Source organism: Peromyscus leucopus, chromosome 17 (assembly GCF_004664715.2).
Source record: "Peromyscus leucopus breed LL Stock chromosome 17, UCI_PerLeu_2.1, whole genome shotgun sequence".
Taxonomy (NCBI): domain Eukaryota; kingdom Metazoa; phylum Chordata; class Mammalia; order Rodentia; family Cricetidae; genus Peromyscus; species Peromyscus leucopus.
Window position 1 is genome coordinate 43,837,573 of NC_051077.1, and position 25,255 is coordinate 43,862,827.

The 25,255-nt window shown below is 41.2% G+C and overlaps 2 protein-coding genes across 10 annotated transcripts in view; one reads left to right on the top strand and one right to left on the bottom strand.

Annotated features, from left to right (window-relative positions):
- Positions 1-1,231: 1,231 nt before the first annotated feature.
- Positions 1,232-23,162, top strand: LOC114701103 (histone PARylation factor 1). 3 transcript variants are annotated; one of them, XM_037211755.1, is made up of 9 exons: positions 1,275-1,336; positions 4,725-4,884; positions 6,353-6,542; positions 7,621-7,719; positions 10,913-11,063; positions 14,161-14,248; positions 15,867-16,039; positions 17,848-17,979; positions 22,543-23,162. In XM_037211755.1, exons 1-8 carry the CDS (start codon positions 1,289-1,291, stop codon positions 17,977-17,979), a joined length of 1,041 nt encoding a protein of 346 aa, XP_037067650.1. In that variant the 5' UTR covers positions 1,275-1,288; the 3' UTR covers positions 22,543-23,162. The 3 variants fall into 3 exon arrangements, with proteins under 3 accessions (XP_028736887.1, XP_037067650.1, XP_037067649.1); XM_037211754.1 differs by having other exon boundaries at positions 21,657-22,731; XM_028881054.2 differs by lacking the exon at positions 22,543-23,162 and having other exon boundaries at positions 1,232-1,336; positions 17,848-18,089.
- Positions 21,209-25,255, bottom strand: part of Clcn3 (chloride voltage-gated channel 3) — an 80,304-nt gene continuing 76,257 nt past the window's right edge. For all 7 annotated transcript variants that reach the window (XM_028881050.2, XM_028881048.2, XM_028881053.2 and 4 more), the window contains one exon: positions 21,209-24,025. In XM_028881050.2, coding sequence (XP_028736883.1) covers positions 23,867-24,025 — 159 coding nt within the window. In that variant the 3' untranslated portion in view covers positions 21,209-23,866. The remainder of the gene's footprint in view (positions 24,026-25,255) is intronic.

A 25,255-nucleotide genomic window follows, 5' to 3' on the forward strand; every position in this document is an offset into this window, starting at 1 on the left:
AAAAGACTATGGTAATATAGTCTTTTCAGGTTTTGTTAGGCATGTTGAAATTCTTTACGTTAGTGAGAAACATGAACCAGACGGGAGGAGTAGGGCAGGATCACGGAGGGACTGTTACCGTTCTGACGTCCTTTTACTTGTCCCTATCTTTCTATCCTGCCTCGGTTACAGACTCGGAAGCAGCTGTGCACCTGGTTCGAAGTGCTCCTCCGAACCTGAGGATAAGGGCTACAGAGACGGCTCAGAGGTTAAGAGTAACATGCTGCCTTTGCTGGGCGCCCACTTCGGGTGTCTCACAACCACCCGTAACTCCATCTCCGGAGAATCCCATGCCTATTTTGGCTTCTGTGGACACTCGCACAGACATGCACAAACCCACAGGCACACATAACGAAAAATAAAACCACTTTAAAACTAAGGACATGCTCCACAAAATGAGAGTATACAAATTATGAATAATGAAATACAGACTCCACCTCAAGAATGGGGAATAGGGCATAGCCCGGACGGCAGTGGAGCCGTGTGTTCGCCAAACCATATTATTCCTAAAAGTCAAATTCTAATTTTTAAACTCTAGGTACAGCCTGAGGTTGTGCCTTTTAAACTAGCTCTCCGGGGGATGCCGCTGTTGCTGCCGGTGGTTCAGGGCTTAGCAGAGCCAAGATGTAAAAAACTAACTGTATTAAGAATGAAGGAGAGAGAAAACAAGAACAGAGAGAGAGAAGGAAAATGGGAAGATACAGGGAAAGAAATGGAGAGAGAGAAAGAGAGGGAGAGAGAAGAAAAAAAGATTGATTGATTCTCGAAGACAACAATTGCGGAATTAATGATAGACAATAACAGTGCAATAGGGAATTGAGTGTAAAAGAACAGTTCTTTAAATCAACAGAAAAGAAGAAAAACGAAAAGGCTGAAGTGAGGCAGCATCATACAGCCACCGGGCCAGCAGTTTGCATTGGAGGACGAAGTTTGTGCCTCATCAAAGACCCAAATTCGATAACCTCGGGTTCTCTGGAGCATCCGGCACAGGTACTGGGCAGTGGGCGGGGCCCTGGCGGCACCTCCGGACAGAACTGCGCTCAGGGGGCGGGGCAATCCTGCCGGGGGCGGGGCAATCCTGCCGGGGGCGGGGCCTGCGCGCCCACCTCCCGCCTCAGGGGGGCGGAGTCTGATCGCTAAAATTGGCGCCGCTGAGCGGCTGCTCGGATTGGCGGCTTTTGAACCCGGAAGCAGTCGTGGGCGCTCGGAAGTGGCGGGAACGCGGTCGGCGGCGCGCGGCGGCTGCGGGATGGTCGGCGGCGGCGGGAAGCGCAGGCCGGGCGGGGCGGGGCCGCAGGTAGGCGAGGCGGGGGGATGCCGAGGTGTGGGCATTGCTGTGGGCGGTGGCCGAGCTCGGGGCGGCGCTGGGCACCCCCGGAGGGCTGCTCTCCCGGGGAACGGCCGGGGCAGTCGGTCCTCCTCAGCTCCAGCCGACCGAGCGACCATGCATGCATTCATTCACTCGTTCAGCCCCCAGATGGAAACTGAGCCCTGGAGAGCCCCCGCTCTCCAGAGGAAGGAGCTGCCAAGGCGGCGGGGCACACGCGAGCATGCTATTCACCCTCAACTTTTTGCTTGGGGTCAACGCTGGTGTGTAGAGAAAAAAGAAAAGTGCTGGCTGGATTAAGCCCTGGAGTTATTAAAGACGACTTTTGTTTGTTTGAGACAGGGTCTATTTTGTAGCACTCACTCGCTCTGTAGACCGGGCTGGCCTCGAACTCACAAGAGATCCGCCTGCCTCTGCCTCCCGAGTGCTGGGATTAAAGGCGTGCGCCACCACTGCCCGGCAAGACGACTTTTAAGGCAACTCAGGTCTGAAAATCTTTCTTGATGACAGAGAAGACATGGAACTGTAAGGGATGCTGGGGGTGCAAATGAGTGATTAAAGTGGCCTGTCTGGACTTTGACATGATTTCGTACGTTCCCTAAGCATTCAGTAGCTAACAAGAGGAAATTAAGCAGGAAAACTAAAGCTTAACAAAAATTGTTCTAGCTGAATTTTAACTTGGGGAGGGGGAGGCCATTACTGTTAAGGCTTAACGGCCAGCGGAAGATGCTTACAGGTATTTTTCACAATGGGTCGTGTTTTCTCGCAACACCAAGTTAAAAATGTAGTCTGAAGACAGCAGCTGTCCCAAATTCTACTTGTTAGGAATGTGAGGACTCTGAAGCCCACTGATTTAAAGCCCAGCTGAGACATCTCTTTGAAGGGGCCGCTTTGGCAGGATAATCAACTTAACTGGAAATAAGATGGAGATGATCTAGTGGAGTGTCTGTCGCTGGCAATAATAGCCAGCATCAATTATCTGCTGTTTTATTTTGAGATAGAAGCTATTTTTTTATTTTTTTTTAAAAAAAAATGATAACAGGTACTGCAGTATGCCTTTGCATGAGAGTACAAAGCACAGAGAGGTTAAGTGACTTGCCCCAGGTGACAGCTGGAAATTGTCAGGAGTCAACTCAAAAGCCAGAGTGTTGGCACACACTTTTGATCCCAGCACTTGTCAGTGTCTTCTTCAGCTACGTGGCAAGTTCCAGGCCAGCCTGGGCTACAGTAGACCCTGTCTTAAACAGGTCCAGTGTGATAGCTCAGTGGATAATTGCACTAACCTCAAATCTGATGACCTAGATTCACTCCCTGGAACTCGTGTCAAGTTGGGGGAGGGAGAAAATGGGACCAAAATATATTGTATGAAAGAATCGAAATAAAAAGATAGATTTGAAAATAAAACACTCCCATAGCTCTGCATCTACCACTCCAGGTGCCTTATCTACTCTGCCCTGCCAAACTTCTACTATCACTGTAACTATCACCCTGAACTTCGAGTTTTCCCTTGCTGCCTTTTAGAGTTGTTTTCTAAAAAAGCTATTATGGTACCTCTTGTCTTAGTCTTCCATTGCTGTGAAGAGACACCATGACCATAGCAACTCTTATAAAAGAAAACATTTAATGGAGGCTGGCTTACAGTTTCAGAGGTTTAATCCATTATCATCACGGCTGGAAGCATGGCAGCATGCAGGCAGATGTGCTGGAAAAGGAGCTGAGAGTTCTACATCTGGATCCACAGGCAGCAGGCAGAGAGAGACTCTAGGCTTGGAATGGGCTTTTTGAAACCCCAAAGCCCGCCCCCAGCGACACACTTCCTCCAACAAGGCCACACCTCCTTTCAAATAGTTCCTGTCGAGCCATGTTGTCTAACTGTTGTTGACTCTACTTCCCTTTCATTGATTTAGTGTGCTCCACTCTTTGAAAGCTCTGTAACTATCTATTCTCCTGTTGGCTGGCATTTCAACCCTTAAGGACAGTGCCATCGTGAACAGTTCTTCCATGCCATTTGATGTGTAAATACAATATGTAGACTTTGACACTGATTAATAAACCTGGGCCTCTGAGAAAATGTAATTATCAGAAACACCTAGGTGAAAATTTTCAACTCTGGCATAATTGACCTATTGAGTGCAGGTCTCCTGTGCACTGGATCATGCTGAGCATGTCCCTAGCCTCTGCACCGCTAGACGCCACTAGCTCCCCTGGGGTTAAATGTGCAGGTGCTCCTTCGTTCAGAACCTCAGGTCTGGGCAGAAAGGAGGAATGGGATGGAAATAATATACTCCAAAGGATCTAGGAAAGGATCTAGGTTCCCAGAAAGAAAGATTGTACTTAGAGAACCAAGACAGGTACCCGGAACTAAGCGTGTTACCTTGGTAGAAGTGAATGCGCTTTCTGCTAACATCCTTTAACCTAGCAGAGTTACACTGCACAGGTGCTGGAAGATGCAAAGAATAGCAAGTCTTGGCATTACAAACCTCTTCTTAAATGAGTGGTTTTAACTCAGAGTTGATTCTCATTTTCCTAGCCATACCTCCCTCTCTTCTTGTTTGTGGAGTGTTAAAAGGAAGGCCTCTGGTTTTAAATGGAAGGTTATAATGATTGTGGTAAATAGTCCAGAACTAACTCCGGTAGGACTTCCTGAGGAAACAATTTTCTTTTTTCTTTTAATAATGTTTTAGATTAGAACACAAAGTCACTGGTTTGTCCTGGCTTCTTTATACATATGTGCCACTGTACCTTTTTTGCTTGTTTTTTAAGATGGGTTCACTGTGTGATTCTGTGTTGGCACTGCCCAGGCAATCTTCTTGAGTGCTGATTATGGAGTAATGGCATTCTGCCTTTCTGACAGTTTTTAAATTTTTTTCTTTTTTTGTGTGTGTTTCTGCTATCATGGAGAAGTGTATTTAAAGACATGCTGTGTGTGGGTATTTCTTGACCACCATGTAAACTATTTCTACTTCATACAAAAGAACCCCTAGGATTTTACTCATAAATATCATTAGCATATGCCTTTGTTGTTGTTGTTGTTGTTTTTTTTTAACATATATTAAGATGGAGCTAGAAAGATGGCTCAGCAGTTAAGAGTATGCACTGGTCTTGCAGAGGACCCAGGTTCAGTTCCTGACATAACTCCAGCTCCAGGGAATCCAATGCCGCCTTCTAGCCTATACAGGTAGCCACATACCCAACACAGACATACACACATGCACATAATTTACAGTAATAAAAGTAAATCTTTAGAAAGAATGTATGTAGCTCATGGAAACTAACCAACAATAGGCAGTAATTGGTATGCAAGGAGAGTTGTTGAGGTTCCTTTTGGAGAACTAAAGTTCTGTCTGCCAATTTTCAGTGTGACAAGACCGTTGAAGTGAAGAAAAGTAAATCCTGTGAAGCTGATGTCTCCAGTGAGCTCCGAAAAGAAGTAGAAACCCTGTATAAGCTTTCACTGCCTGAGGATTTCTATCATTTTTGGAAGTTCTGTGAAGAACTTGATCCAGAAGAGCCAGCTGGTGAGTTCCTCCAGCATCTTTCTGCTTCGGTGCCTGGAAAAGATGATAGGAAACTGGAGGAAAGACAAACAGCTCAGAGAGAAAGGGCATTTCAGCCTGCTACGGTGATGCATGCCTATTACAGTCTCAGAAGTTAGGACACTGGCTTGAGAGTATTGCAAGTATCAGGCTAGCCTGGGCTACACAGTGAGACCATATCAAAAAAGAGAGGATGAACACTCCCAGAGTTATTTCTAATGAGAGGGATGCCATCAAAGAAACAATACTTAATGTTAGTCCTTTTCATGGCTGACTTGAGAAGACAGCCCTGTAGGATCCTGGACGGGGTTATTTTGAGTCATGGTTTTAAAGGTTCCTGACCCAGGAGTTGGCTCCAGTGTTTGGGGGCCGGTGATATGTTATGCCAGAGGATGTGTGGGAAAGTGCTTACCTCATGGCAGACAGGAAGCAGAGCATTAGCGAGCGGGAGTCCTAGGATAGGATGAACCCTTCAAGTCATTGACCCACCTCCTCCAGCTAGATCTTACTTCCTACTGGCCAGTCACTTCTCAGTAATTTCACTAGCTGGGGACCATGCTTTCAGTACGTGAGCCTTTTTGGTTTAATGTCATATCCAAACCATAATGCTGTAATATGCTATTGTCACCTATTGGCAAAGGCAGGCAGGTTTCAGGACGTTCCTTCTTGGAAGTGGAAAGGGAAATTAGCAGTTGCATGTATTGTCATTTCTTCTGCAAACATGGATAAGCATAAATTCAAAGATATTTACTGGAGCAGAGAGAGAGAGATGGCTTAATGCTTGATTGTACCCTTCCTAAGAAAGCTGCAGGCTCTGTGAAGTTGTAAGTTGCACATCTGCACAGACTTCATGGCATTGTGGTCTTCTTTTGACCCTGTGGTCTGTGAAAGAGAGATGAGTCATTGAGGATCATGGTTCACAGATTATCTGAAAGAACCTGGAGTGACAGCTGAAGAGGAGGAAAGGAAATGGTCTCTCTATCCTTCATCTATGTTGTCTCCTCCTCAATCTGTGTATTTGTGGTAATGGCAGATAGCAGTGAGACAAGGTGAGTGTGTGGCTCTTATGCCTGAAAGAATGCACAGCAGCTTGGCTTGGGCAATGTAAGGGACAGGAATGCTTAAAATGCTAGTTCAGTAGAACATTTAAGGGGAAATCCTAAATTTAGTGCCACATTTCTGTTAAATTGATTCTTCCATTGAGTAAAAACATTTAGCATTCTTTAAAACAACTTGCTTAAGATTTATTTCGAATCAGGAGGCAGGGGTAGGTGGACCTCTGAGTTTGAGGCCAGTCTGGTCTACATGGTGAGTTTCATAACAGCCAGGGCTACACAGAGAAACCTTGTCTCTAAAAAGAAGAAAGAAAAGAAAAATTCAAAGTGATGAAAGACATTATTTCCTACTTACCTTAGAAAGTGTTCCCTGAGTAAACTTATTTTCCTTATAGATGCACTCGCCACAAGCCTTGGCCTTCGGTTAGTGGGTCCTTATGACATCCTTGCTGGGAAGCATAGAATGAAGACCAAATCCACAGGCTTGAACTGTAATCTTCACTGGAGGTTTTACTATGACCCTCCTGAGTTCCAGACCATTATTATTGGAGATAATAAAACTCAGTACCACATGGGGTATTTCAGGTAAAGGATCTTCTCTCTCTACAATACATACAGCTCCTCTGCTGTCAGTGAGTCTTCTAGACCTTCACTGGCATCCCCCAAGGAAAGACTACTTTTCCTCTATTGGTGGCTCCATGGTCTGTCTGTTGTTCTGGCTACTTTTCACCTCTTTGGTCTGCCTAGGTTGGTAAACTCTTTACATCAAACTTCCCTGGTTTCTTTTTCTCTTTGACTATGAAGTTTTGTACTTTTGGCATCAGAAGAGCTTCTCTGAAGCCCAAATAAGAAAACGTAAACCAGGTGTTTGACTTAAACCGTGCGCTTCCAGGGGCCAAAGGACTCAAAAGATGGCTCCTTCCATTTATTATCTTGATGACAGTATGCCAGTCAGTGATGACTGTGGTCTCTCTATGACTCAGTTTCCTCTCTTGGAATAACGGGGATAATAATAGCACATATTTGAAAGGAGTAATGTGAGAATTAAGAGAATGCCCGCAGAGATGTAAAATGTTAGCAGGAGTACTGTGGTGTAATAGAAGAAAAGAAGTAATAGAAGTAATAGAAGAAAAGATGAGGTGTGGCTGAAGAGAAGTTCTGAGCCTAGGGATGAGATCAGATGGATTTTGTTCTTGGCTTTGACACTACTTGGCTGCTAGAACCTTAGCCAAGAATCTTAACCTCTCTACTGGTTTCTTCAATTTTAAAATGAAAGGGTTGGCTATGAATAAGATTCTTCAATTCTTTATAATCTGTTCTGTTTCTGTTTGGCTTTTACTCCACTTTTTCTTCTCGCTTTTTTTTTTTTAATAAACTTTAAAATGAAGGTGATCGTCAGTTGTTTCTAATAGTCTGTTGACAGACTGACTTTCCCATTTTTTTTTTTTTTATATTTGAGGAAAAATAATTAAGTACTAAGAACTTTATCATTATGTTCTGATATATCAGATTTTTCATAGACAGTCTGGAGATACTTGGAGCTTAACCCTAGTAAGTTTATTCTGCTTTTTACAGGTATAAATTTGTCTATAGACCTAATTTTCTGCTTGTTGGCATCATAAATTATGGACAGCTAAATTTTTATTATCTTCTCTTAAAACAGGGATTCTCCTGATGAACTTCCTGTATATGTTGGTACAAATGAAGCAAAGAAAAATTGTATCATTAATCAAAATGGAGATAATGTGTTTGCTGCCATCAAGTAAGAAACTATTTCCTTTCAATTCTCTTTTAATTTCTTCGTTTGCATGTCTGCACCACATTCCAAAGTGGGGTTGTGGTGACTCCAGTGCTACAGATTCTAGAGCTCACTTCTGTGACTTCTGAAGTTAGCCTTACATGTTTTGCTGCTTGTCATCAAACGTTTATGGAACTGCTTATTTAATGGACATACTGCTTTATTCTGGGCTGAGCTCTGAACATGTGGCAGAGCGTGTTCTTAGCACATCACTGTAGGGTTTTATACGCTGCATTGCAAAAGTGAGTAGTGCTTAATCTTGATTTCATTCTGATTTTCCCTTGGAAATATCAGTGTTTTGTTTTTTTTTTAAAACTGGACATTACATTTAAGCAGTGCCATTAAGAGTTCATTATAAGAACTGACTGCAATATAGTTCATAGTGAACAGTTTTTAAGAGTAAGGTGGGTATTTATGAAATTCTTGGAAGAGCTACTAAAACAAGCTGAGCCTCCATGGAGGACAGTTGTGTGACTACTGTTTCATCAATGATGTTTGGCTTTGCTCTTATCAAGAAGCCGGAAAATGAACTGCTCTCTCAAGTAGCTCCAGGACTGTATCATTGATCTACAGTTATACCAGAAAAGTCACTGCCCACCCTCTGCCACTCAGCCTCATGAAGCTAAGGATGAGGTCCTGAGATCTCCTCTATAGCTGCTCCAGGCCTATCAGCTGTCTCCACAGCTTATACAAAGTGGAAATGCAGAAGCATGACTGCTACTTCCCATCCCCTCCACCTTTCAGACTTGAAAGAGTTGCTTCTGCTTGGAATAAATCAGGTCCCGTGTGACATCAGCTAAAAAAAGAAAAAAAAAAATGGCATGGGAAATGCACCAATTTTTCATATAGGACGGGGTCAGATCCAGCTGAATGAACCAATTAGTACTGACTACCTACATGATTTGAAGTCATTTGTTAGTAGGTGTGTAATTGATGTTGTAATTCTACAAGGTAATCTTTACACATGAAATAGTTGATAAAATAAAAGGCTTTATTCCTGTGACTTAATAGTATAATTTATTATTAAAGAATTCAAACCAAGTCCACCCAAAGTGACCACTATTCTATGCTGTATACACACTGGTGTGCATGAGGGACAGCCACATTTTGTTCTTTCTCATCTAAGATTTTCGAGTGTTATAAATGCCAAGCAAATTTTACATTGGTGTAGGTATTTCCCCCGGGGTTGGTTTTTTGTTGTTTTGGTTTGAGTACTGGGGTCTGAACCCGGGGCCATCCTAGGCAAGTGCCTATCACTTGGTTATGTCCTTGGCCCTGACACCATACTTCTAAACCTTTAAGATTTACCATTCAACTTAAGTTGGCAGTTGTTTACTGTCTCTTGTGCTGGCATGAAGTCCACGAGGGCAGGGCTGTATCTTTTGCATGGTACTGTTCCCTAGTAGATGCTCCATACATAGCACATATAAATGTATCTTTGTTTAAATTTCCAGTGCTGGGGACCAAACTCAGGGCATTACACTTGCTAGGCAAATGCTCTACCACAGAGCTAAATTTATAACTCCTCAAATATTTAATATAATTTGTATTGGTCTTCTCAGTCTTAATAGTTTAAAAGAATCCAAGTTCTAGGATTTCTGTCTGTTGTGCAAGACTCAATAGCTAAAGAATTGGACTTAAGAAAGCAGAGTCAATAAAGGTTAAGCAAAGGCTTAAATGACTGTCAGGGTCTAAGAACTTTTCTTAGGTTGTGTAATGCCCAGAGACGTGCATAATGAAATGAGGAACAGGTAGGAAGTACTTCCGCACATTGAATTAATGTGATTTGTGATTTGAATCTACTTTTGCTGAGAGGGAGTGACTGACAGACTTATTTGGCATAAGTTCTTGCAGAGCAGACATTTTCTCAAACCAAAGAAATGACTAGTTATATTTGGTGTCATTATTAAAATTCAAAGTTTTTATAAAAAATAAGATAGGAAATGCCAGTCAACACTATGGTGAACTTGACAGCTTTTCACAAAACTTCCTAATAGTCATGAATGTGTTGTTTTCATGTTCCATAATGGAATGAACTTGGTGTAATGAGAAGTTCCAACATTTAGGTTTATATAACTTAGGGAGCCCCATTCAGAATGCTGTAAAACATGCACGGGTAAAGCTTTATCCAGACCTGCAGGCATTCCAGTGGGTCTAACCAAGTGTTCATGATCACCGTTTCCATTCGCACGTTGCACATCTTTAAACATCATGAAGCGGCCTTGAAGCTGATAGTAGCTTTGACTGGTAGATGATAGAGATGATCCTAACAGCTTGATGGCCGAAGGGTCTTGGTGATTGCACAGTGCGTTACTTGGAATAACGGAAAGAAGTGCTTGAGTGAAGGAACGGTGTGCGTGTGGCTGTGTCTGAGTGAGAGACACAGAGTACTTGAAGGCCTCCCAGCCTCCACGAGAGAGCTTAGGGTAGGATTCATTCACATTGTGACAGACTAGATCTAGTTGTTAATGTGCTGCAGTGAGGAGGTGCTGGGTTTTATGGTGTGGGTCTCCGTGGCATGCAATCTGACCGTACTCTCCACTGTACCTCAGTTCCCTGCTGTGGAAAGAGCAGCGGGAATGACATGGCCTAAATGACTTCTGCAGATCCCTAATGTCGGTAGCAAACAGAAGTCAGTTTGTTCCAGTTTTAAAAATAATAAAACCCTTTCTGTGTACAGCACTATTTGTGTTTTCCTCTTCAGCCAGCCCTCTCCAAGGCAATATGCCATATCTTTTTTTGTGGGGGAAGTGGGGGGTTCAAGACAGGATTTCTCTGTGTAGCTGTTGCTGCCCTAGAACTCGATCTATAGACCAGGCTGGCCTCGAACTCACAGAGATCCTCCTGGCTCTGCCTCCTGAGTGCTGGGATTAAAGGCGTGCGCCACCACCTGGCTCTGTATGCGGTCTCTTAATTTCCAGCAGTATGACTTAAAGCGCAGCCCTGGCTTTTTGATCATGTTTTCCTTCCAGTGTTTACAGTGAAGATACATAATGCAGACATGTAACATGAGTACTGCCTACTCCTTGTTTAATGTAACCTATGAGGGCTTTGGAGAGAAGCATTGTATGGACTTGACATTTTTATTGCAGCTCCTTGACTTCTGGGTATTAAATAGAGACCATCAATATAACTAGGGCCTTTGCTTCTTTTTCAGATTATTTTTGATGAAAAAACTTAAAGAAGTAACAGATAGAAAGAAAACTAGCATTTTGAAAAACATAGATGAAAAACTCACAGAAGCAGCCAGAGAACTAGGATACTCGCTGGAACAGAGAACCTCGAAGATGAGACAGAGAGATAAGAAGGTAGTGTGCCACCGGTCAGCTGACTGCCGTGCTCTGCTCTTGGCTCCTCCCCCATCTGCCCTGTATGCTTTTCTCCAGCCCTAGCCTGGAGAGAGCTACATGCTATCCTCCAGGGGCTCTTAGACGGTGCTGCAGCAGGGGGCAGGTCAGCCTGCAGGTCCTATAACTGGAGGACATTCTTGTGGTTATATAAATTATGCGAGTCTTTTTTTCTTTTTTTAATGTACACTGGTCTCTTGTCTACATGTATGTCTGTGTGAGGGTGTCGGATCTCCTGTAACTGGAGTTACAATTATAAGCTGCCATGTGATTGCTGAGAATTGTACCTGGGTCCTCTAGAAGAGCAGCCAGTTCTCTTAACTGCTGAGCCATCTCTCTAGCCCCTCCTTCTGGTCTTTTAATCTTGTTTCAGCCATTGTGTAAAAGTAAATAGAAGCAGCTTTGTGCTTAATATTAAGCTTCATTTTTGGATGGCTGAGGTCTTGTTGTAGTGCAAGGTATGTTAGGGGTATAGTTCTATATATACTTAGTGACCTGACTAAAGTCTCAAAGGCAGCCTGCTTTTTAGAGACAGTATGGGAGCCAGGCAGTAATGGCATGCGCCTTTAATCCCAACACTCAGGAGGCAGAGGCAGGGGGATCTCTGTGAGTTCCAGACCAGCCTGATCTACAGAGTAAGTTTCAGGATAGCCAGGGCTGTGTCACCAAGAAACCTTGTCTCAATAAACAAAACAAAACAAAAAAAACTTCATAAACCAAAAAAAAAAAAAAAACAAAAAAAACAGTATGGGTTAAGATTTGTTAATTTTCTCCTGATTCCTCCTTGACCCTATCAGCATTTACTAGTGCCTACAGAGTGAGAAAGTGTTTTTATAAAGAAGCAAGTAATTCTCAGGTTTGGGGGTTTTGGATTTTCAATTATAAATCTGTAAGTCAACAGATATGTAAAAGAATTCTGCTTTTTTTGTGAGCATTCCTCATAACCACTGGGGGAGTGAGGCCCGGCATTGCCCTCTGGCCTCCCACGTTGTCGTCTGTCTTGTCTGAACATGCTAAGCCAAATGGCATCCTTGTTATCTCTGAATGAGCTGGTGCTGTGCAGAGTCCCAGGTGCACTTGGTTACTGAGGGCCCTGCCACCCTCTCTGATCTTGATCCAGCAGCAGGCTGAAACGCTGCCACTGAACTGCTGTTTTAGTGACTCTTTCTTGAGTCCTAAAGAACAGAGATAATTTCTAAAGATGTGTATTTTGAGAGTTATTAGTGACATTGAACATTCTGTATTTTCTTTCACCTGTCTGCTTCTCACGGGAAATTTCTCACTAGAAGAAAGGGAAATGAGCCTGGCCTTGCTGTCATGCATTCTAATGATCAGCAAGTTCTTTGTTTTTCTGTTAACAGCTAGAATTTAGTTCAGAGAGTTCATTAATGCCTTCCTACATCTATAAATATGGTTGAAACTTAAATTTCATGTGTTTATTTTGACTCCTCCCAAGTTTATATTATTTGTTTTTTCATTAAAAGAGCTAATACTATAAATACAAGGAAAATCATTTACAAGAAAATTATGATTTTCTCTTTCTGTGTTGGTGGTTGTTTTTAATTTATGTATAGTTTTTAATGTTACTGTGAGATCTTTATTTTCATAGTTTCCGATTCCTGAAAAATTCAGTTCCAACAGTCTGTTGGTGACTTTATCCTTCCATCTTAGCATAGAATCTGCATTTTGGCATGATTGAGCATTATACAACATTATATAGTGCAGCAGTGTTTTCATGGAGATAACACCTTGGAGGACTTGGAATGCAAAGACTATGTGAGTCACTATATTTGCCTGCAAGAAATCTGTATAGTGTTGGAAGCAAGTCTGCTTTTCTTGTATTTTAGTTTTTATTTTCACATTTAACACTGAACTGCAACTGTAAGTTGATCCAGTGTAAAGATTAAGATATAAGGCTATCATTTATTTTCTCCCACTCAAGATCAGTGTCTGAGAAATTCTTTTGAACACTCTGACCTTGAGGGTCACTCAGGCAGACGATGAAAGAAGTCGAGTGGGAGAGAAGGAGCCTTCACCATGCCTGGGGCTCAGGGAAGACTTCAAATGTAGATGGCGTTTGGGAACTTTATCTTCTGTCGTGAACACTTTCCCTAGACTACCTAAACAAGTGGAATACTGAAGATACTTGACTAGAAAAGACCAAGGCCAAGTACATTGGTGCACATTTGTAACCTCAGCACTCAGGAGGCTGAGGCAGGAGGATCAAGAATTCAAGCCAGAGGGCTGGAGAGATGGCTCAGCAGTTGAGAACACTGGTTGCTCTTCCACAGGACCAGGGTTTCATTCCCAGGACCCACATGGAGGTTCACTACCATCTGTAACTTAGTCTAGTGGATCTGATCCCTTTTCTGGTCTCTCCAGGCAAACATGCAAGACACGTAAAATGAAAAAGTTAAAACAACAAAAAAAGTGGGAGAACTAAAGAAAAAGGATCTAAAAATAACGCAAAAAGTAGACTAAGCGAATGTTAACCAGGAGGTTTAGGAGGGTGGCTCCTCTGGTTGGGCCTGTCTTCATCCTGGAAGATGAATGATTAAAAGTAAACTAGCCACACGATTTGTCATAAAGACACCATCTATTAGAACCACCTACCCTGTTTTGTAGTTTATTAACGAGCCTAACTTTCGGGTCATAAATAGGACTCAATTGGCAGTATTAACAAGAAGAGTCTGTTTTTCTACCAATTCACCCTGTTTCGTCTTCCTTTCCTTCCCAGTGTCCCGATGCTGTCTGTCTGGAGAAGGCTGCTATTCTGACTGCCTGCTAGAACAGTACTGGTGGTTTTCTGACATATAAAGACAAACTTGTAAATGACTGGCATGACTAATTATTTATTTTATTTTATATTTACTTCAAATACTTGATTTCTGATTTTTAAGAATGTATTCTCCCCAGGTTTACCTTGGTCCAGATTGACTGAGATAATGTCCCTGAATGCTCTGTTGTGAAAATACCCAGGGTTTATGTGTCTGTTGAGGTAGTTCTTTTGGACCCATTTTCCTGGTCTCATTTTGTGTTTTTTCTTTTCTTGATATAGGTTGTGACAAAGACCTTTCATGGTGCAGGCTTGGTTGTTCCCGTAGATAAAAATGATGTTGGCTATAGAGAGCTCCCTGAAACAGACGGTAATGTGTTTTATGTGTAACTGTGTATGTACGTTTGGACATGTGGTGAAAACTTTCCTTGAATTGGGAAGTAGGTAGCTGTTAAGAACAAACTCTGGTTTCAGATAGATGAATTAAAACTGCATTCATAGCTTGACCCTGAACAGGCTATTTAGTGTTATTAAACCCTGACCTTTTCATAGGCAAATTAAATAGTGATGTTCATTTTTATAGTGGTCTTTGGAGTATGAAAGTACTTAGTATGATGTCACATAATGCTGGATGCAAAGTAATTACTTTCAAAATTTAAGGGATTTTAAACCCATTGCTTAGGTAATTTTTTTTTCTATCTTGAACATAGTAATAACTTTAACATAGTAATAATTGAAGTGTTTGGTCACAGTCACAAAGCACTATATGAACATTTCAGTTTTCATATACCTAAGATACTACTTCATATAGTCATACAGAACTACTTAGATGATTTCACAAAGTCTAGTCATTACTCTGGTGAGAATCATTTAACCATTGTTCTGTTTACTGTGAGTACCCCGTTGGCATTCTTCATCTTCCTGTTTCTATGAAGAATCCAAATTAGTACCTCCTCAAGGAAGAAGCAAGTACTCCTGCCTCCTCCCTACACATGGCCACTTGGTCCTCAGAACTGTAAATGAGTCTTAGTAACCACCAGTCTTTAAATGACAGTTCTCAGAGTTTTACTGTGCTGGATCCAGCCAGTAAGTTGGGATGTGTTGTGTGACAATTTATATTTAGTTATATTTGCTATAGTTTCATTCTCCCTCTAGAAATTCAGAGGATGACTGACTGAAGTGTCTAATAAGTGGCTCCTAAACACTTCACATGTGGCTAGCACCACTGACAAATGGCATAATTTAAATTTAAAATTTTAAAATTAAAAAAATTTTTGTTTAAGTTTATAAGTTGAACCAGTATTAAACATTGTTATATTGATTTAATGTTAAAGTAGACCTATATTAGAAGTATTGGGTTAAATATCCTTAGTTTCATCTATTTTTAGTTTGGGTATAGGGTGTGTGTGTGTGTGTGTGTGTGTGTGTGTGTGTGTGTGTGTGTGTGTGTATGAATGAGAGGGGAAGGAAGAAGGGAGATGGGGGGGAGGGAGTGGAGGGGGGGAATTCAACACATGCCCTGGGGTGCATATGGACTCATAGGACAACTCGGGAGTTGGTTCTCCAGCCCCCTCATGGGCTTTGGTAATCAACGCAGGTGGCCAGGCCTGTGTTGTACAAGCATCTATAACCCACTGAGCCCTGTCACCAGCCCTTTCTTTTTAAATGTGATTACTAGAAAAATGAGAATTATATATTCAGTCATCCTAAATTTCTCTTTCACACTGGTCCCAGTTCCTGAAGCCAGGATTAATCAGTCTCTGTGGGAAGTTCTGGCTCCCTTGTCCAGTCTTCTGCTTGAATCACAAGTAATATTATGATGGACATTCTGAATTGCAGCTTGTCAGATTCCTAAGATGGCATCAGTTGAGTAGTAGTAGACATAGAAGTAATAGTAGTAGACATTAGTAGAAGACGTAAGGAAAATCTGTCATTAAAGATGGTTGTGATTTTGTATGTGGTAGCTTTACATCATTGGTTTCTTTCAGCTGACCTTAAAAGAATTTGCAAGGCAATTGTTGAGGCTGCGAGTGATGAGGAGAGACTAAAAGCATTTGCTCCCATTCAGGAAATGATGACTTTTGTGCAGTTTGCTAATGATGAATGTGATTATGGCATGGGGCTTGAATTAGGAATGGACCTCTTTTGCTATGGCTCTCATGTGAGTAAAAACTCTGCCTTTCCCCATTATCCGTGTATACCCACTCAAGTTTGCACTTACATTCTCAAGTTCAAATGCTGGGAAGCTATGGATCCAGCTTGTATTTCAAAGTCAACTTTTAAAGAAATTTTTAAAAGTTCTAAAACTGTTTGAAATCTTGTATTCTGGGACAGATGATAAGCAAAATTTAAGTTCACATTAAACTTAACTTATGTATCAATATTCCAGGGTGTACCATCTTTTTGGTGTGTTTATCATACATGGTGGGTATGTACGGTTGTACACACACCATTCCTTTGGTTCTGCTTCTCTTTAGGGGTGGTTATCTACTACCATGTCTTTCAGTACTATTTTCAAATATTTTAATTAAAGTATTGGAGCTAGTAGTCTATCATTATTTGTTCCTTAAGAAAATTAGCCATATCAGTGCTACTTTAACTATAGGTGTCTCAGAGTCGAAGGCCTGTAAGGCTTAGTTACGATTTTAAATCATGCCCAGCTGTGTAAGGCTAGGCACTTTTCTTAGTCCTTTATCTCTTTTCCTACCTGTAAAGTTGTCCTCTCATGTGCCCTGCACATTTCTCACTGTATCTTTGCTAAGTCATTGGCAGAGCATCTTCTCCAGGCTCACAAACACAGTCCCGTTCCAGTGTCTTAAATCCATTATCCACAAACTGCAAATGCTTGGGAGCCACCTTGGCTGTTAAGAATGCAGATTGTTTCAGTCGGTCAGAGATGAGGCCCTGATGGCACTGACATTCCCCTGTGACAGGAATGCCACCACTTCACAGACCGTGCTGAAGAGCAAGACTAAGCCAGCAGCTCTCCAACTGCAGTGTGCGTCAGTCATGGAGGGCTCGTTCACGTATTAGTGCTTCCTGAAAAATTGATGTTACTGGTTGAGAACCCTGCTGGAAAAGCATAGGCCTTTCTCTGCCTATATGGTTGTTGTTATCAGTAAAAAGTATCCAAAGTGTTCAACAAGCAGAATGATCCAGTTGTCACAAAAGACCTAACCATAAATGCCATTAAGATGTGAAGTAGGTAAAAGCAAACTTGATGGTTTTGAGAATCACACAAGGTACAGGATAAGTACTTCAATAAATGCTTCCTATTTATCAACAAAAGGATGTAATGTCGCTGGGTTTCCCACTAGTGTATGTCTAATAGCAATACTGTAAAATCATTCAGCAAGCCGAAGACCGAACTCTTAGCAGGGAAGAAATGTTTACATGATAGAGATGAGTCTGTGAATAAAGAGGAGGGGCTGGAGAGATGGCTCAGTGGTTAAGAGCACCCACTGTTCTTCCAGAGGACCTGGGTTCAATTCCCAGCATCTACCTGCCACTTCACAACTGCCTGAAATTCCAGTCTCAGGGGATTTGTGTACATATAGGCAAAACACATGCACATAAAATCCTTTTTAAAAAATAATAATGAAGGAGAGTGATTCAAATCCTACATTTGGCATATCTATTATAGGGTCTATAGAAGAAAAAGCAAAGTTTCATATCTTAACTAGCATTTGATGGCAGTTTGGGACACAAACATTGATAAAACTTAATGGACCATGAGAAAATTAAATTTGTAATGATCCTTAATTCCCTTCAAGATATACTGTGTGTGGGGGGAGGGGGAGACAACACGGACAGTTGCCTTTGAACAGACTGTCAGGTGCATGTCCCATGTCCACGGTTGACTGACATGATTTTGGAAGTGGGCTTTGTTGCACCAGTGCTTTTCAATGTACTGTCAGCTATACTTGCCATTTTCGCTGCTTGATGTTTTGTCTTGTTTCTGCTTTTCAGTATTTTCACAAAGTTGCTGGCCAGCTTTTACCTCTTGCATATAATCTGTTGAAGAGGGATCTGTTTGCAAAAATTATTGAAGATCATTTGGCAAGCAGAAGTACAGAGAACATGGATCAGCTTGCAGGATGAGTGAGTTGCTCTGTCAGTGAAGTGTTTTAAAGTGGGACCGTCAGATGGGGCTTTGTTTTTAACAAACAGAAATAAATAATGGAAACATTTATTAAAACTTTCATAATCCAGCTCTTCCGATGTTTTTCTTTCACATGTTAATAAATGGCACTCCTCTTAAGTTTCTAAGGTATTTGAGTGCTATCCCTGGTATTAACATGTTTATAAAATAGTACTTATCCAAATTCAAATAAACATCTATTAACTAGAAATCCCAAACTAATTTAAACTAAAAAGACTCTGCCTTTAGTGATGTGACAGTCTCAAAAATATAGCTTATAAGACTTTTTATGTGCCCTGGGACCAATATGAATCCCAACAAGATTTATCAAGAACAAATGGAATGGGAAAGCCAGCTTGTCATCCATGTCACACACACAAGCCTAACATGGAATTATGTCTCCAGAAACTGTGCCAGCCCATGAGAGCCAAGATAGGAACTGAACAAGATGTGACCATTAACTGCATTATAATTTGGATGTTTGTGGATACAGTAATGAAGGCAATGAGATAACTGATCTTTCAGCTACTAAACACTTTCCATTCTATTACAGAATACCAAACCTTCCTTGACATTTTCCTTCACTAACGGCATAGTCCATTTGAATTCAATACTAAGTATGTTTACCTAGGACCTGACTGGAACACATTTTAACTGCCTAAGCACACTCATGAATTGCCATAACCCAATCAGGATTGTTAGCCAGCTTAAATCCATTTTCTTCTTGGGGCCCAGTAATGGAATTTCTGTGTTAACCTTTTAAGTATATCCAAGGAAATGGAATGCTATGAAAATGGGAGATACTTTATAATGACCCAAAATCCTCACATTAACTCAAAAGTGACCTTACTGTCTTAACAGCATTGTCTCTAAACTACACCACCTAATTCTATTATTGATCCAATGTACAGACCTCAGTTCCCTGTTTTCTAGACTAGGGCTTGACAAACTTGGAGCTGGTCAGTACCAACACTGTAACCTCATCACAATCCCAAGCATCCTACCACCTAAATACTACTCCCAACTTTCCATCTTTCTTCCTCTAGTACCCCATTTTTTTTTCAATCTGACTGTAGGCTTCACCCAGCCTTTAGGTTCAGTTCCTATCATCATGCATCCATCCTCAACTCTTGTATTTATGTTAGTACCCTAAACCAAACAGTCTACATTTCACCTGAATTCTACAAAGTAGCTAGAGGGAAAAAATGCTGTCATACTGAGATGATTTATTTTAACCTCAGATGGCCATTTTGGATGCCTATGGGTTCTAGTCATTTCTCATCTAGTATCTCCTTCATCCTCAGTTAATGTAACAGAAAAAGGCAATCAAAACAACGGACTTAAAGCACAGGATACTTTGCCTTTCACATTTATGTCATACTTAGTCTCCAAGCCTACCAAGACACGCCCCCCCCCACACACACACACACTTAGGTCATTCATTTTCCCTCATTCCCATAATTAGCATAAGCTGTAATATCCTATACCTTAAAATCTGATCTCAAACTACTCTCAAATATTGCTGTCATCAACAGGAAAAGCTATGTCGTGCATCTTAAAATCATTTGTAACAGACTCCTTTTATGAAGACATCACAGAAGAATCCCAACTCTCTCCTGCCTAACTGATTACATGCTACCTTGCCATCAAACACTCAGGCAGGTCATCAGTATGCTCACACTGGCCAACTTTCAGCCCTTGCTTCACCTATCAGCAAACGGCTGGCTGCCGAGGGTTCCTTGAACCCCTTCATTTGGTCTAGCTCACCCTGTTTTAATGGCACCCCTTTCCCACCTCATTGGCAGTTTTCTTTTGCGCTCATTTCACCATTGAGCCTTCTGCCTCTTCTCTGTCCAAACTTAACCCATGTAATTTCACTTTGTCTTGTTTCTGGAGTAGACTTTCCATTTAGCTCAAGGCAGACCTTTCTCTTTCACTTGAATCTTCATGTTTTTATTAGTTCCTACTTAAAATCCTCACTTGTAACCCTAAAAGGTACTAAAAATGTCTTGGCTAGAGAAAGCTCAGCAGTTAAGAGCACTTACACCTATTCTAGAAAATGAGTTCAGTTCGTTCCCACTACCGACATCTGGTAGCTCGCAACTACCTCTAACTTGAGTTCCAAAGGCATCTGCACTCGTGTGTGTGCACACACAAAATAAGGGGCTGGAGAGATGGCTCAGTGGCTAAGAGCAAGACATGTACTGCTCTTCCAGAGGAGCCAAGTTCAGTTCTCAACACCCACATAGATGCATCACAACTATCTGTAACTCCAGCTCCACAGGATCTGACAACTGGTCCCTTGGGTACCTGCATGCATACCTACAGCACTAAAATAAAATCTTTAAAGAAAAACCTTAGTATTGGGCTGTTTGGGTAGGCCTTCCGGCCTGAGTTAGATCTCTGGCTCCCACATGATGGCAGGAGAGAACTGACCACTGAAGGTTGTCCTCTGACCTCCACATGCATGCTGTGCTAAGCTCATGCCTCCATTTACATATCCACAAAATAAACAACTTCATGTCTAAACATGAAGTTGCATGCCATTCTTTCATCAGAGCTTAGAGATGCTCACCCTTGAGCGCTCTTACCCTACTCGGCAGTCCTGTTCACCTTCACCATCTCTACAATCCTGCCATTTTCAAAGCATGACAGTTCAATTCCATGAACAGTAAGTGGAAAAATACATGATAAAAGATTTATCCTGGCTCTTTGGTGCTCTCCTCTTAAATAAATACTTGGTATTAGAAGACTGAAATTTCATTCATGTGCTTCTTACTGTTGTTTTAAAGCAGATCAGTTAGTGTATTTCTAAGGTGATCGTTTTTTAAGCGTAAAAGTCATTTGTTCTCTCAGTGAAGACAGTATAATTTTTCTTCTACAAGAAACCTTTTGAAACTGAACTCAACTGGACTCTTCTGTGTTGCCACTTGGGGGTCCTAGCCTGTTGCTAGAAAAGTATACATACATTCTCAGTCCAGCATCTTCCTCCTGGTTCTGGCCCCCTGCTCACAAAGGCAGAGCAAACAGCTGTAACCGCCCAAAGCAGATTGCCCGAAGCAGTGCAGGCACCATTCCTTGGAGGCTGCATGTGCCAGGCATGCAGGCTTACACTGACTGCATAGTGCAGCTGAGCAGCTGTGCAGGGAGGGCAGCTGGGACAGAGGCAATTAAAGGCCAAACCACACATTGAAGTAGAGATTTTTAATAGATTTTCTTAGTAACTCATCACAGTAATCACTTTTACTGTAATGATATGCAGCTTTACTACACTAGTATAAATAAAAACAGATAAATACAGCTCTAGGCAACATCACAGATTAACAACTAAGCATTCTTCAGGAACCAAAACCAAAAGCAATTATTAATAAGAGATGCTGACACCCTTGCCCATTTTCATCATACCTTCTTAAAAAGGGTACTCAAATAAGGCTCTGTACTTAATATATTGGTCAATAAGTTTGCCAATTAGCTAGGCACGTGTAGTTCATGGTCTCCACTATCTTATTTGGTTGAAAAACCAACCAAACCTTAATGTATGAAAAAGAAAAGGAGAACAGATGGCAATACCATAAAGAAAACAGAAACCCCAAACCTCTGAACACATTAAAAACACGGCACTTTTCATGTATTTCAGCAGTGAGACACATCAGAAATGGAGAACTATAACAGAAGAAAGTGAATGCTCTACTATGTATCCTGAAATGTCAATCTCTGAAGTAAGATGGGTTGTGAGAGCAGAATCTGAAAAGGAAATAAATGTGGAAAATAAAGTCATGTTCAGTTTCACTGGGTGAAGCGGCCAAGAAACTGGCCTCTTTCTCCTTTGAAGACTTGGAACCCAGAAAGGATGGGATGAGTCCCCAATTGGCCATGCGAAGGAGTGGTACCCCGGCAGTGCCGTGCACACACTGCAAATACACTTTGAGATCTCTGTAACTATCATTAAACATGAGTTTGCTCTGTTTAGCCGAAGAACAATGGAGGCGCTATGAAACACCTTGAAATCTGCCAACGGAAGTAAAAATATTGTTGGCAGGCAGCACAGCTGAGAAACCCAGAGTTTGGTGAACTCTGGATCATTCTAATATGGCTTCCTGATCTTTAAAGTTGTCGAGACCATACTGATCCAACATGATCTCACAGATATTAAAAGTGGCTCATTGCCGGTTGTTTCAGAACATGTCTGTCTGCACAAATGCATCTGCCTTTCAAAGTGCATACTCACAGATATCTAGGCCAGTCTAGTGAGCAAACTGACTTTGCCAGTAGTGAATTAAGACCATGATTAAAACGGGCATTTCCAGTAACAATTCCAAATACTCTGAGGTAAACTATAATTAATCCTGCAAAAATATGCACCATAGCTATTCACATAAATCATCACTGAACACTTCAGGGAAAGTCCTGACCTACTCAGTTATACTCAGATTATGATTATTATTTTCATTTTTGTTTGATTTTTCTTTTTAAAAGGTTTGGTTTTAATCTAGTAGTCATTTACGGTATTTTCAACTTTCTAGTTTGTGAACCGGCATGGCCAGGTCAGGGGCACAACCCAGGAGATGGCAGTGAGAACTCAGGAGGTACTGTGTACACCGGGATCACAGCAGTGACCACCTCTTCTCCAACTCTTGGACCCCCTGTAAACTTCCTTCACCCCTCCATATTTGTAAGTCAGAATTAGTCCATTAAAAAAATCACATTAAAAAGGTAAAATTATTTAAGTGCAATATTAACTGATCTGTATTTTATAAATTTTAATCCATAAAAATATAAATAAGAATGGTAAATTTTTAAGAAAAGAAATATACATTTAGTGCAAGTTATGAATTACATTTCATCTCCAGTGTCAGCAATGAAACAAACATCCGAAATAAAAGAATAATCTAATTTCAAGAAAAAAGTTCCAGTGTTTAACATGCAATTAATACCAGGTACAGCTTAACAGAATACTTCCTTCTCTTCACTGTCACAGCAGCAGCATTTGTTTAATTATGCTAAACAGCACTTTTATGTCCTAGTTGTAATTTAGAAATAGAAAATTTGCATAAGACTAGGTCACATTATCCATAAAGTCTGAGAGGAAAAAATAAAACTGATTAGAGTCAAGTTTCTTTGTTTTTGATTCTGAACCACACATCACACAAGCTGGGGGATTTCATTCACATCTCAAGATTTTACCTGCTTGGCCAGCGGTGGTATGTGTGTGCACGTTTCCAAGCCTTTAGTGATGGTACAAACTACACAGTTAATGGCACAAGAAACATTCCCTTCTTGTGATGAAACCTCAGTAAAATCACAGTACATCTCAATATGAGAAAGGACTGCTTCAAAAGGACACACCAATTTAAAGAGGTTCTGTTACAGCTCAGAAAAGGGGAGATGGGGGAGGGAGGAGAGAGAAGCTCTTTTGGAATGTAGAAAGGTAATGCTTAACTATACATTTCATGAGTTAAACACAACAGTTCTGATATAAAAGGGCAAGACCTTGCAGTCTTAATAGATGGCTCAATTCAAAGTAATCCCTCCAGAAACAGGGACTGATAATGTGTCTCTGTGGTGCTGAAGTACAGCCAGAGGCTTGAGGATTCCAGTGAAGGCTCCATGAAGGCTCAGGCCTGCACGCTCACTGCATAGCCTCAGTGAATGCAGCCAGTGCAGAACAAGAGATGAATTACTGCTCCAGTCAGTCAGGGAAGTACCTCACTCCTTTGCCTTCTCCCTCCCCAAACAATCCCTTCTGTCTCCCAGCATTATCTGCAAACCAGGTTGCAAAAGCTCCGCTTGTATTTCCTTTCCTTTTTTTTTTTTTTAAAGAAGAAAAAAGTGGACGAGTCCCTCATGTTAAAGAATTGTGCTATTCAACAAACGAACTTCCTCTTCTGTCTCCTCTCTCTCCTCATCTACAGAACTCAGTTGAACATTATTGAAGCGGGGTCTTGGTTTGCCGTCTGGGCCATATGACGGAGGATATCTTTTTTTGTTATAATGCCAAGGAGGCGCCTGAAAAGGATAAACAGAAAAGATCTATTAAACTAAAGGGGAAAGAAAACAGGAGCTAAATCTATAGATAAGTTCTTTTTGTTGACAGGAACAGAAAGCCAAGCAAGCAGACTGATTATGCATTTTTAAAGTGTTTTACTGGTAAAGACAATGAAATTACCCAGCAACCATCCTGTGACATAAAAAGTACTGTGGTCACTCAGATGTGAGGTCCTTCCACTGGGACTGAGGAATTCGAGCCTCACTGAAGCAGAGCTACTTTAATTCAAGAATGCCAACAAGTAACAAAAACTGGAAAGATGTATGAACAGGAAATAATTCTGATCCAGTTTGAAAAAGGAACCCATTCCCATTATATTAGGAAATAATTTAAAACTTCAACATTTTGTAGAACCAAAAATTTTAGGAGAATTTTCAGATTACCCAGTTGTATGCAGAATATTCATGAAAGCACATACAATTGAGATGAAATATATAAGCAACAGTCAATACAAAGCTTCACCTCCCAAACTTCAGAATGCAAGAATAAAACTATAGCACAACCCAGGTTTCCAAAAGCATACTTATGTTCTCTGTTCGTTCAATTTTGTGCTCCCCCAAAAGAAGATACAGTGCTTTTATGAAAGTCTTGGGTGTTAATGCTTACATTAAAAAGAAGGCGAAAAATCAAAAGGCAATCCTAAAAGATTATTACAGGAAGCAGAAAGCAGAATGAATGAGTAGCTACTATTCTGAGGTTAGTAGTTTTAAAAAAGGATGCATGAAACACTTGTGAAATATTAGCATACAACAGGAATACATACTCAGTTGTGTACTTAAACAAATGGGGACAGGTTTCATATAAGTATGACAACTGCAGGGCAAAATAATTTAAGGCAGTAATTGTTAAAGCCAGACAACTGGTTATGCATAAATCAAAATTTATCTGCAATCAATCACACCACTAAGATATAAAGCCCATTAACACATAAGCTACTTAATGACAGTCTAGAAACATACAAAAGGGGCACATACATGACCTAGGTACAATCCACTAACGAAATGGCAGGACACACATTCTAACTCTGAACATACGCAAGGGGTAGCAGAAAAAGAACTAATGCTATGAACACAGATATATACACAGTGTGCTCTGGTTAGTGTGCCCATTAAAAAGTTAATGGTCAGCATTTCTACTTGCTAAGCTCAGTTAAAGTCACAGAGGAGCTTAGATTTCCCACAACACTACCA